Source organism: Microtus pennsylvanicus, chromosome 12 (assembly GCF_037038515.1).
Source record: "Microtus pennsylvanicus isolate mMicPen1 chromosome 12, mMicPen1.hap1, whole genome shotgun sequence".
NCBI classification, from domain to species: Eukaryota; Metazoa; Chordata; class Mammalia; order Rodentia; family Cricetidae; genus Microtus; species Microtus pennsylvanicus.
In genome coordinates, this window is record NC_134590.1 from 52100470 (window position 1) to 52113100 (window position 12631).

Genomic DNA, 12631 nt, shown 5'->3' on the forward strand with positions numbered 1-12631 from the left:
CTTGCACTCTTTTGCTTTGTTTTTTGTTGTTGTTGTTTTTTATTTTGAGACAGTGTCTCAATCTGTAGCCCAAGCTGGCAATGAGTTCATGAATCTTCTACTTCATTCATCCAGTATTGAAATTATAAGCATCTATCTCCATCTAGGTTCCTCCTCTTTGCTACAAAGAAGCCTATCTTGCAGCAATATTCTGAGAGGGGACTATTGGAGGTCAATGTTATACGATTTTGCAGTCCTGAAAAATCAATTCACACAGTTAACTACTGCTATGACACATCTTGGAGTTCTAAATTGGTGATCATTTTTCTGAAATAATTTCAAAGAAATTGCTCCATTGTCATTTGTTGAGAAGCCTATTTCTCTTGATAAGTTTCTAGAATCTTGTCATTATTTATAGGATATAACATTTTCCTTATCATTTCACTATCATACGTCTTAGAATCAAGCTGGAGGTGCATGTCTCTCAGCTCTGGAAACATTTCTTTCACTATTTCCTTAATGATATCCTTCCCTCAGTTTATATATGGCCCTTCTAGAATTAATGGCAGTCAGACTGTGTACCTTCTATATTGATCTTGAAATTTTCTAATCTCCTGTGATCTCTTCCCATATCCTTCTTTAAAAAAAGATACTTCAAAGAAATTTCCTCATCTTTCTCTCTCCATGCTTCTTTTGAATTTTAAATTTCATCTGACATATTTTTTAATTTCCACATTTTTTTTTGTTTTCTCATTGTTCTCTGTTGCTATAGCATCTCCATTCAAAGCAATTCCTGTTTTGATGATACAATGCCTTTTCTCTTTGATGATGTTAGTCATAATTAGAACATCTCTTCTGTTCCCTGTAATGTCTCTACTCTTCTCCAAATTCTTTTTATCTGTTGATGTATTCTCTTTGTGTCTTTCAATTTGGGTGCTTTCTGCAAAGGGCAGACGTGGGCACGACAAAAGTCCTTCAGTGTTTAGGGGAAGCTCTGTGTAAGGGAGAAAGTTCTGATGACTGCTTGTTGTTTGGCTTTACTGAAGCATAATCAAACCAAGGCCAGCTCTGCATCAGAGAACAGTCAAATGTCAGGATTTGTGAGTCTTTTCTGCAAAACTGTTGAGCTTTTCTTTAAAAGGTATCTCGCTTCCCTGTGAAAGGCACAAATCTAATTACATAATTTCAAAAATTGAAAAAAATCAGCAAATGGTTTATTTCCGAATCTGTGCTCAGTGTGTGTTAGCCCCATTCTCCATTATGCTCAACAGCCTCAAATCCATAAACTTTCCGTGCAATTCTTTTACAGAGTAATTTGACACTGAAGGTCAAATCCTGTTATCAAAAGCATTAGAAAATAGGTGTCAGGTCCATAAATGGTGCATATTTCTGCTTCATCAAGGTATTTAGCAAATAAGATGCTAATAAAAGAAATCATAGCTAGTGTAATTTTTATCAGGAATTTTTAATATGAAAAGGTTGCTGGGTGGTTGTGGTATACACCTTTAATCCCAGCACTTGGGAGGCAGAGACAGGGGACCTCTGTGAGTTTGGGACCAGCCTGGCCTAAAGAGTGAGTTCCATGACAGCAGGGAATTACACAGAGAAATCCTGTGTCCAAAAGGAAAAAATAAAAGGTTAAATGTATTAACTCTCTCCTTTAAATGATAACTCCTGTTAGTATGTGGTCATGTCAACTCCTTCAGCCACTATCTCAATGTTAAGGATAATAAATAAGTATGAATTTTAGAGGAGGTCTTGAGAATATGGGAAGGTAAAGATGAAAGAAGTTCAGTGTCATCCATGTTGTTGTTTACTTACTGAAATTCTAATTTTTTACTCTCTCATTTCAACTAATCAAGAGTCTTGTTTGTACCCTGTGAGTGTAGGATGCAGGTAGATAGATATATTAGTAACATTACTCATCATTGCAACAAAATATCGACCAGAAGAAACTTAAGGGAGGAAAGCTTTATTTCCTTGGATTCATAGGGCTGTAGTTCACTGCCATGAGCAAGGCAAAGCAGCATTCAGGTAGTGGGAATGTTCTGGAGCAATTTGTTCACACAGTAGTAGATGGGTAGATGAGGAGCAGAGAAAAGAGGCCAAAAGGAGGAACAGGTACAACCTTGACTGACCCGACGTGAGTGACAACTTCTGCCAGATAATCCCCACCTCATACAATCTCTACAACACTCAAACCAGTGCCATTTACTATAAAGCAATCATTAAAAATATGAACTTAGAAGAGATATTTGAGATTCAAACTACAATCACAAGGATAGTGAACCACCTAGCCATTGAATTCCTAACTTCCAAAATGGTTGGAAGTATATGACATGTCACAAAATAATTTTAATACATGGGAAAATATGATTAAAACCTGAGGAAAAGTTTGAAGGAAGCATTTTGAAAGTACAGAAAAAGTAATCATCATTCAGTAGGAGTACTGGGCTGATCAGAGGACTCATGGGATGATTGAGGGGAAGGTGCACAGCAAAACCCCTCTGGCTAAATGAGAATGAAATGGTTGTGGGGCAAGTTGTGTATCTCTAAGTTTGCTTGTTTCATTAAGGAAATACAGTGGGATCATCAGTAGCCCCTCCCTAAAAACAAATATAGCTCGAATTCCTGAATTCCTTTCTAAATAGCTTTGCCATCTTTTTTATTTTCCTGTTTTTTTAAGGAACATTAATAGTTAAATTTGAAGGACAGAGATTCAATTTCTAAGTTCACCACTAACTAGCTGCATAAGGCCGGTCAATTAATTTAATTACCTGTTCTAATTTGTAATTTTTCGAATATTAATATAATACCCATTTAAGATTATGGCGAACACTGAGTAGTACTGCATTGTGTAAATGTAACACATTTTCTTTATCCATTCTTTGGCTGAGGAGCATCTAGGTTGTTTCCAAGTTCTGGCTTTTACAAATAATGCTGCTATGAACGCAGATGAGCACATGTCCTTGTGGTAAGAGTGTGCCTCCTCTGGGTATACACCCAAGAGTGGTATTGCTGGGTCCTGAGGTAGATTGATTCCCAATTTTCTGAGAAATTGCCATACTGATTTCCAAAGCAGCTGGACAAGCTTGCACCCCCACAAGCAATGCAGGAGTGTTCCCCTTCCTCTGCATCTTCTCCATCACAAGCTATCATCAGTGTTTTTTATCTTAGCCTTTCTGACAGGTGTAAGATGGTATCTCAGAGTCATTTTGATTTGCATTTCCCTGATGCCTAAGGATGTTGAGCAATTCCTTAAGTGTTTTTCAGTCATTTGAGATTTTTCTGTTGAGAATTTTCTGTTTAGTTCTGTATCCCATTTTTTAATTGGATTATTTGATATTTTGATGTCTAGTTTCTCTATTTTGGAGACTAGCCCTCTGTCAAATGTGCAGTTGGTGAAGATATTTTCCCATTCGGTTGGCAGTCATTTTGTCTTATTGACTATATCATTTGCCTTACAAAAGTTTCTCAGTTTCAGAGGATTCCATTTATTTATTGTTGCTCTCAGTATCTGTGCTACTAGGGTTATATTTAGGAAGTGATCTCCTTTACCCATGTATTCAAGGCTACTTCACACTTTCTCTTCTATGAAGTTCAATGTGGTTGGATTTATATTGAGGTCTTTGATCCATTTGGACTTGAGTTTTGTGCATGGAAAGAGATATGGATCTATTTGCATTTTTTCTACATGTTGACATCCAGTTATGCCAGCTCTATTACTCAGCAGTAAAAACCAAAGATTTCTTAAAATTTGCAGGTAAATGGATAAAACTAACAAAAACCATCCTGAGTAAGGTAACCCAGACCCAGAATGATAAACACAGTATGTACTCACTCATTAGTGAATATTAGATGTAAAGCAAAGGATAACCAGCCTATAGTCCATGACCCCAGAGAAGCTAGGCAACAAGGAGACCCCTAAAAGAGACATACTTGGATCCCCTAGGAAGTGGAAATAGACAAGAACTTCTGAGGAAATTGAGAACATGGAGGGGAAGAGAAGGGAGGGCAGAAGGGGAGGGGGAGAGGAGAAGAAAGTGTGGGAAGAACATGAGGGAATGGGATGGCTAAGATAAGGGAAGGACAGAGAGGGAGAGCAAGGAAAGAGATTTCTGATTGAGGGAACCATGATGGGGCTAGCAAGAAACCTGGCACTAGGGAAATTCCCAGGAATCCACAAGAATGATCCCAGCTAAGACTCTAAGCAAACAGAGAAGAGGGTACTTGAATTGGCCTTCCCCTATTATCAGATTAATGACTACCTTAATTGTCATCATAGAAACTTCATCCAGCAACTGATGGGAGCAGATGCAGAGACTCATAGTTGCACTGGGCTGAACTCCCAGAGTCCAGTCACAGAGAGGGAGGAGTGATAATATGAGCAAAGGGGTCACGACCATGAAGGGGAAATCCTCAGAAACAGCTGACCTGAGCTAGTGGGAGCTCACTGACTCTGGACTGACAGCGGGGGAACCTGCATAGGCTCAAACTAGGCCCTCTGAATATGGGTGACAGTTGTGTGGCTGGGAAGTCTGTGGGGCCACTGACAGTGAGACCAGGATTTATCCCTAGTGCTTGAGCTGACTTTGTGGAGCCCACTCTCTTTGGAGAGATTTCTTGCTCAGCCTAGATATGGGGTGGGGGGAGGACCTTGGTACTGCCTCAAAGTGATGTGCCAGACTTTGTTGACTCCCCTTGGGAAGCCTTACCCTCTCTGTGGAATGGATGGGGGTGGTGTGGGTAGAAGGTGGAGGGAGTGGGAAGAGGGAAGGGAGAGGGAACTGACCATATAAAATGAGAAAAGATTGTTTGCTTTAAAAATTATGGTAAACAAATTATTACAATATGGAATAATGGATGCCTTTTATTAGAGAAAAAAGAGTCAAGAACAAAGCCTGTTTGTGCCATCTTTGTATTTACAGTCTAGCACTTGTGGTACAGCACCAGCCTTGTCTGGTGAATGCCCCAGACTTACCCACTAGAACTATCCCCTCACCGCCAGGCCTAGTCCAGTCACACACATCTTTTTTGCAGAGTTCCTGAAAACCAGACTTGCCTAAACCATCTCCACACTCCCAGGCTTAGCTACAGATGAACAATTCCTGTACCTACCTAGCCTGAGGCGGGCCTGAATCTCACATAAGACACATAATCAACAAAAGAAATACACATGACCATCGGAAAAACAATGATTGTGAGGGACCAAGACAACATGCTCTCCCCAGAAATCCATAAGCCTTATAAAAATGTTCTCCAATGGCAGTTACTTAGATGAACTCCAGGAAACAGAATTTAACAGAGCAATTATAAATTTGATCGAAGATTTCAAGGCATTTCAGGAAGGCAGGAACACGGAACTCAATGAACTGAAGGAGGATATCTAGTAGTAAGAGCCTTAGGGATGCTCAAGTAAACCCAAATAAACGAATGAAACGAAGACAGTCCAGGATTGGGAAACTGAATTCAGTAAAGGGCTAGCAATATCGAGGAGCAGATATTTATACACATGTGCATATATATGTGTAATAATAATAATAATAATTAAAGACGATATGAACTTGAGAAGTAGGAGGGCCAGGAGCTGGAATGAGGAACAGGATGGGTGGAAATCATGTAAACAGAGCACCCACTTATTAATTCTCAAAAATTAAGCAAAACAAAAGTCAAAAGAGTCCAGACTAGGAAGAAGGAAATTGAACTCTGGATGAGGTGTTTTATGCACAAACGCTGCGACCTACATAAACTGCTTATTCTCTCAGCATCCCAGTCTCCTTAATCTATGAGTCAATCCATATAATCTTTATTTCTTCTAAACTAATATTTTAGGCACCATAGATAACATTTTTATTTGACTTTGATATTGAGCCATACAATTTGACTAAATTTGATCAAATTGCCATTACTGAGTCTCTAATACATTGAGATTTTATTAAAAGACTGCAAATGAAAGTGATAATGATGCATTAGTCCACGGGAGTGACTTCTAATGGACAGAAAACGTAGGGATAAATCGGGTCCTATTATCAGGCCTGGATGCAAGAGAAAGAAGATGGCAATTGGTATTAAATTCAAATACCAATCTCTGAGGTGTATAATTTTACTTTTTAAAAAAATGGAAATATGCTCACCCTAATTTTAGTATTGGTTATACTGGCAGTTTATCACCTCAGTCTACCAGTAAAGTAAAAATTATATGCAATTAAATGATATTTGTTATGAAGATAAAAGGATCCATCAGTAATGCTTTTCAAATTCTCAATAGTTACACTTATTTCAGATCATAAGTATAAAATTTTTGAGAAACTACCCTGAGAGGAATGATAGAATTGGAGCAGCTATTAAGCCTGTTCTTAGGTACATTTGGGTTAATCCCAGGATAGGAAAGATTGTACAGTCCAAGAAACACATTTATTTCATCACCATTTTATATGTTTACTGAATTATGATTCTCTTTTGAAATTTTATCCTGTTCCTACAAAATGTACAAAAAGCTGTCATTGGCATTTGGAAATTATTAAGAATACAAAATAATCTATTTTATGTATCTTTAAGATTCTGCTGCAGCTGGACAGTGGTGGTGCATGTCTTTAATCCCAGAATTCGGGAGGCAGAGACAGGCAGATCTTTCTGAGTTTGAAGCCAGCCTGGTCTACAAGAGCTAGTACCAGGACAGCCAGGGCTGTTACATAGAGAAACCCTGTCTCAAAAACCGAAAGAACCAAAAACACACACAAAAAAGAAGATTCTGCTGCAGTACTGATAACAAATGTGTTATATGTATAAATCTGATATGATACTGTCCACACTCTATGCTCTCATAAGAAAAAAAAAAGGAGAGTGTGAAATCTTCTGTTCATGAATACAGATGAATCTCAGGTATCCGCATAATGTCTAAAATGATGAGATTTGTGGCTAATCAGAAAGTTTGTGTACAAGGGCTAAGGTCCATGTACTAATAACTGATTAATCAAATTTCTTTCTGGTTTTTCTTTAATTGTAATTTTAATTGTGCATTATTAATAGAGTATAGTGTGCTAATTGGATACATTTATACAATGTGGAATGATATAATCATGGTGTTTCTAACTTTTTTTTCCCAAATTTCCAATCAGTGCAATACATCATAGTTTAGAAATAAAGGAAATAAAATAAAGTGTGATTATTTAAAAGAAAATATTCAAAATATTTCTACGATTAATTAATGTATCTGTTATGCTTTATAATTACAAATATGTAATATACACAAGTGTTTCAATTTTATTAAATTGTATGTGTTTTTGTTTATATGTTGATAAATTTATAATTGTATAGGAACTTTACAGTCTTACTGGTGTACTAGATTATTTGCTTGTATAATAAAGTAAAACATATGGCCTTAGTGATATTATTCTGTAAATTTTTTATTCTTTTACTGTGGAAATATATTGCAATCTACTGTATCATCTTCATTATACCATCCTTTCCTAAAATGTCTCTTCAATTTGAATGCTAAATGTTCAAATAAACACATCAGTGATTTGGCAAGCAGTTTAGCTTCGTAGAAGAAGTCACAGGTGTACTGTCAGCTTTCGGTGGGTAATAGTGAAACTGGGTGGATATCCATGGTGGTGTGCTTGCAGGAATGACCCTCATGTATTGACCTTTCTGTGGTTGGTTTGTCAGTACCCTTCCACTCACATTTTGGATTTGCTTCATATTTGCTTTGGCCAACAAAAGAGTGTCAAGCAAACAGAGAAAACATGTGCACGTTCGTACTTACCCTCTTGTGTCTCACGTGCTAGCTCTACATAAAGAAGCTGCAGCAATGGCAGTCCCAGACAGGATTTGCAGAACCTCGCCAGATCAGCCCATCTGACCTGTAAATTTAAGAGCAGTAAGCAATGGTAGTGCTTTTACCGCACTGTTGAAGATTGACTTGTTACGTAACAATACAGGAATGATACAATAGGTACAGGAAGTACATAGGGCAGGACTATCTTGTTACAGAATATTAACATCTTCATATCATACATGTGTTACTTTATTAAAGTCTGTTTCAGCTGAATTTTTGGTGTAGGAGACAATCTTGGATATTACCCTCTTTTTTCCTGTTGGCTTTATAGATATTCTAAATATTCATCAAATCAATTGATAACAATTGACTATTATCTGAGTGTCAGCAATAACCACGGATGCTTAGCGGTAAACAGCTTGAGTGCTGTATGCTTACGGGGGTGACTATATGGCACTGACACACTTGCTATGAGGGATTCTTTGCTATTGTCAGTGAAGCTGATTCCCAAAGTTAATCCCAGTAACATCCGTCATTATTTACAGTCATGGTTTCCCCCTTTGGGCACATAGTCTAGAGATCTGTTCTATTCCTCTTTGTGTTTCCCCTTTATTTGGGAGAAACATTTAATTCCCCCTTTTCATGTGACTTACACATCTTCCTATTGTGTGGCTTGATATATTACCTGTATCAACACCGGGCTTGGCCATGTTCCTTGTTTTAAGCATTGGGATCTAAAATGCTTATGAATATGGGTTAGCCCTCATGCTACTCTTGGATCCCGTGACAGTCACCACGTGAACAAGTCAGGGGTAGCCCCTGGAAAAGTAGTTATTTGGTTCCTGAGATCCAGGATGACAGCTATCCCTCAGAAATATGGAACTGTCTAGCTGTCAAACAGCTGGCAACAGCTGGCCACAAAACCCCAGTCAAAAGCCACATAAAGGTCCAGCCAAACCTAGGACAAGTTATTTCACTGAATCATTAGCTAAAGTCATTTATTTTTAATTTAATTTATTTATGTGTCTGTGTAAATGCACACGTATGTGCAGATGCACAAGCTTGCGCTGCAGTATGCTTGTGGAGGTAGGTCAGAGGAGAACGTGGAGGCGTCAGTTCTCTCCTCCCACTATGGGTTCCCAAAGATCAAAGTCAGGTTGCTAGGCTTGATGGCAAGTACCTTTACCTACTGAGACACCTCGCTTTTGCTGAAGTGTGACTTTGGTCAGAAGCTACTAAGAGATAGGCCATAATTTTGTGTCACCTCTCTCTTGTCATGGTAGCTGACGAGACCTGAATAGATATGGGACATTCTTCCAGAGTCCCACTCTAAACTGTGGGGATAACATAGTGAAAAATAAAGGTTTGTATTAAAATCAGTGTTACTTTGAATTTCTGTTACTGAAACACCTATCTCTGTTCTACACATAATCCTTGTTCCAGTCTCCCAAAAGACAGGGCTGCGAACATACACTACCACACATGGCTTCCAACTTCACACTCAACTTTTTGATGAAGATTTAATGTTGCATGTTTTACTAGTGAGGCAACGCTGAGCAACAAACTGCTCTCTCAAAAGAAGGAAAAAGAATGACAGATAAGAATATGACACAAAAATAGTGAATACTGCAGAACTGAGAAGTTATGCTGCGTTCCCAAGGATTAAAGTGTGTTTCTCCGCAGAACTGAGCGTAAATGCTGGGTAACACACAGCATTTCTCTGTAAACTCTGGATGGCTCGTCAGCTTTTAGCTCCCTGGGACTACACAAAAATGGCTCAGGTGCAAAGGAGAGGGGTGGGGAGTAATTTTAAGAATATGCTTAATCAAAAATTCTCCTCTCTCCAAGGAAATTTTCTTTAAAACAGCGCAGGATCCACCCTTAACAATTACAAAGTGCTAATCCCATGCCACGCACTGTATTAATGTTTCACAGACCAAAAAAAAAAAAAAAATGTCAAAGATGTCAAGGCACCAAACTCCCAGCGAATCATAACCCTCCATGAGTTTACATTTTTGGGCAGTATGTGAAATTTCCCTCAAGTTCTCGGCCCGCTATACTCACTATTGTGAAAAGCCCTTGATCGTTTCCTCGATCTCTGCAAATAGTCTCACTTTTCAAGATCTCTTGGCTTCGTAAATTGATGCCCCGGTACATCCTTCCCGAGTACCGTGGAATGACTGGCTTGCCCTTTCCCTGAGGAGCGAAGACCCTGAGGACAAGGACCATGGAAAGTTCCCAGCCTGGCCGCTCAAGTCATAGTCAACTCTTTGAGGTTTCCACCGAACTTCCCACGCAGACCCTGAGGAAGCTAAAGATAGGCCAGGGCAAGACCCGCCCTGCAGGAATTTGGGCGGAGGGAGTAAGAGGCTAACCCCACAAGCAGCCAAGCATTTGAAGTCTAGGGCCCCGCTGCCAGCTGGAGAGTGCGAACCCCATCAGAGCGCGCTCAACGCGAACGGACTACAAAGCCCAGAGTGCACAGCATCGCGCCCGTGGGCTCCGCTTCGGGACCCTCCCGCAATGGAGGCTGGGAAATGAAGTCTGCGGACTTGCAGCGCCCCACGCGAAGGCAGGAGGGAGGCGTCGCTAGTCCGCTCCTTCTGCACGCGGGTTCCTGGCTGGCCTCGGGGTTTCTCGCTCCCGCTCAGGGTTTTCGCGGCCGGCGGGAGCGGTATGGCTCGCCTGAGTAAACTCCGGCGGGAGGAGGGGAAGGGAGTGGATAGGGAAGGGGGCGGGGTCAGCGGAAGCGGCAGGTTGCTTCCTTCTCTCCGCGCTCCCTCCCCGCCTCTCCCTGAGGGAGCGGTGGGAGGGGGGAGGGGGAGGGCAGAGGGAAGGTAGTGACACGTGTCAATCAACCCCCCTCCGGGGGGCGCGCGCTCCGGGGCTCGCGCCGAGGGCTCGCGCCCCTGCCTCGTGCCTGCGCCGCTCGTATGTAAATGAGGGCGCGTGACGCGGGACGCAGATGGACAAGGGAAGAGAGAGAATGGCCGCTGCCGCCGCTGCTGCCGCCGCCGCCGCTGCCGCTCAGTGCCGGAGCCCTCGGTGCGCGGCGGAGAGGAGAGGATTCCGGCGGGAACTCGACTCTTGGCGCCACCGCCTCATGCACTGTGTAGGTAAGAGAGACACGGGCCGGGCCGGGCTCGGCGCCGCGGTGCGGCTGCCCGAGGAGTTTGTGGCAGAGGGGTGTAGTTGGAGCTCCGGTTCGGGTCAGTTCAATGGGGAGCAATGGGAGCGGCGGCGGCGGCGGCGCGGCGGCCCCGGCGGCGCCTTTTGTCTCGGGGCTCCCTGCCCGGCGCGGTCCGCGCCCGGCCGCCCGCCTGCCCGCCTCCGGGCTCCCGAGGAACTGTTAGTTCGGACCCCTCTCCTCCGAGCTCCCCGCGAAAGCAGTCCGCCCCGGCTCGCGCTGCCCAGAAACTCCGCGGCGTCCGTCTTGCCACCCGCCCGTCCCCCCTGTCACCGCGGCTCTCCGCCGGGGCGGAGGGGACCCAGAGGCGGCGGGCCGGTCCGCGCCCCCCGCCGGACGCACACACACCCCCTTCTTGCCGCCGGGGGGCTGGACGGGCAGAAGCTGCCGAGTTCCCTGGACGCCCGACCTGGGGGTTGCGGGGCGCTCACGGGGCGGGGGCCGCCGAGGGCCGAGGGTCGATGGGGGCGGCGCCCGAAGGGCGGGGGGGCGGCCGCCTCTGCCCTCTCGCGCGCGGCCTCGGATCTGTGTGTACCCCTTTAAGAAGGAGCCGCTCGAGCGCTGACGGTTGGGATTTGAAGTTCTTCCTCCCTCTTTGGAAGTCTGGACGGATGGGGGGTGTTGCTATGACGACGGCACCCTCCCCGTGCCGCGCCCCCTCTCCCCTTTTCCTTGAGGACGCCCCGACGACTCTGGTCCTCTTTCGCTGTCATGTGATGGACGCGCATCGCCCTCCCCACCTCCCATTCCCGTGTTAATGCCATCCAGTTTTCCGATTCGGTGGGGTCTGACTGGTTTTTTTGCTTCAAACTTCCGCGCTCCGGGCTGTCATTCAGCGTGCCGCTCCGGGTAGCGGGAAGTCCTGGGACTCCCTACCTCGTTGCGGTCCCCGCTTTTCCCCACCCCGAGTGAGACGGGTCCCCTCAGCTGTTACCCAGCAGGTTGGTTCAGTGCAGGAGAGGGGCTGACCCGGGTCGAGGGGGCTGCTGGGCGTGTGCCCCGGCAGGGGTCACGGGGTAGCATTTGAGGGGACGCGGTGGGAAGGGAGGCTGCTCGGTGTTAGGAGTAGCGTCGGTGTCTTTTCTGCTGAGAGTCAGTGTCAGTATTGGGAGTTGAGGAGTAGGTTCAGTTCCTAGTGAAGACAACTCTCCTACCTTGTTTTCATCTGTTCTTGCGCCACCTCGCGCCCTGTCCCCCTACCCCACCCCTTGGCTCGAGCCTTCAGGACTGTCTGTCGTCTTGTTTTCACTAGTGAAAAAGATCGTAATAGATTAAGCCAGAGGCAATTTCAGTGCCGTACAGAGTAGGATGTATATAGGGAAAGAGAGGGGGAGAGACTGATTTAGGAACATTTCGGTGATGTTTAAGCAGTTTCCTGTTTTGTATCACCTCTATAGAATTTTGGTGTGATCTGTGACAAGTTATGGGGGGAGGTAGTTGCAAAAACTAAACAAAAGACCAACACCTCATACTGAATGTGTTGATACTTTGTACTTCGTGAGTGCAAAGTGGACCGGTTTTGACAGTTTCTCATGCGAGTATCTGTTCGGTTGAAAATCCGCCTAGAAATTGTCGACTTCATTGCCGTGGAGTCCAACAACTAGCACTGACAACATTGCACTCCTAAGCTCCCTGCTTTACTGTGTTAAGTTTTGATAAGGCGCACGGTGATTTAAAGGTGACCGTGG

General features: G+C 43.7%; 1 protein-coding gene across 11 annotated transcripts in view; it reads left to right on the forward strand.

Moving 5' to 3' along the window:
* Positions 1–10634: 10634 nt before the first annotated feature.
* Positions 10635–12631, forward strand: part of Lcorl (ligand dependent nuclear receptor corepressor like) — a 148482-nt gene continuing 146485 nt past the window's right edge. For 10 of the 11 annotated variants that reach the window (XR_012907284.1, XM_075943625.1, XM_075943627.1 and 7 more), the window contains exon 1: positions 10635–10872. Coding sequence is in view for 9 of the 11 variants with exons in the window: in XM_075943625.1 (XP_075799740.1) it covers positions 10722–10872 (151 nt within the window). In the remaining 2 variants the exon portion in view is untranslated. The remainder of the gene's footprint in view (positions 10873–12631) is intronic. The other variant, XM_075943622.1, reaches the window with a different exon arrangement.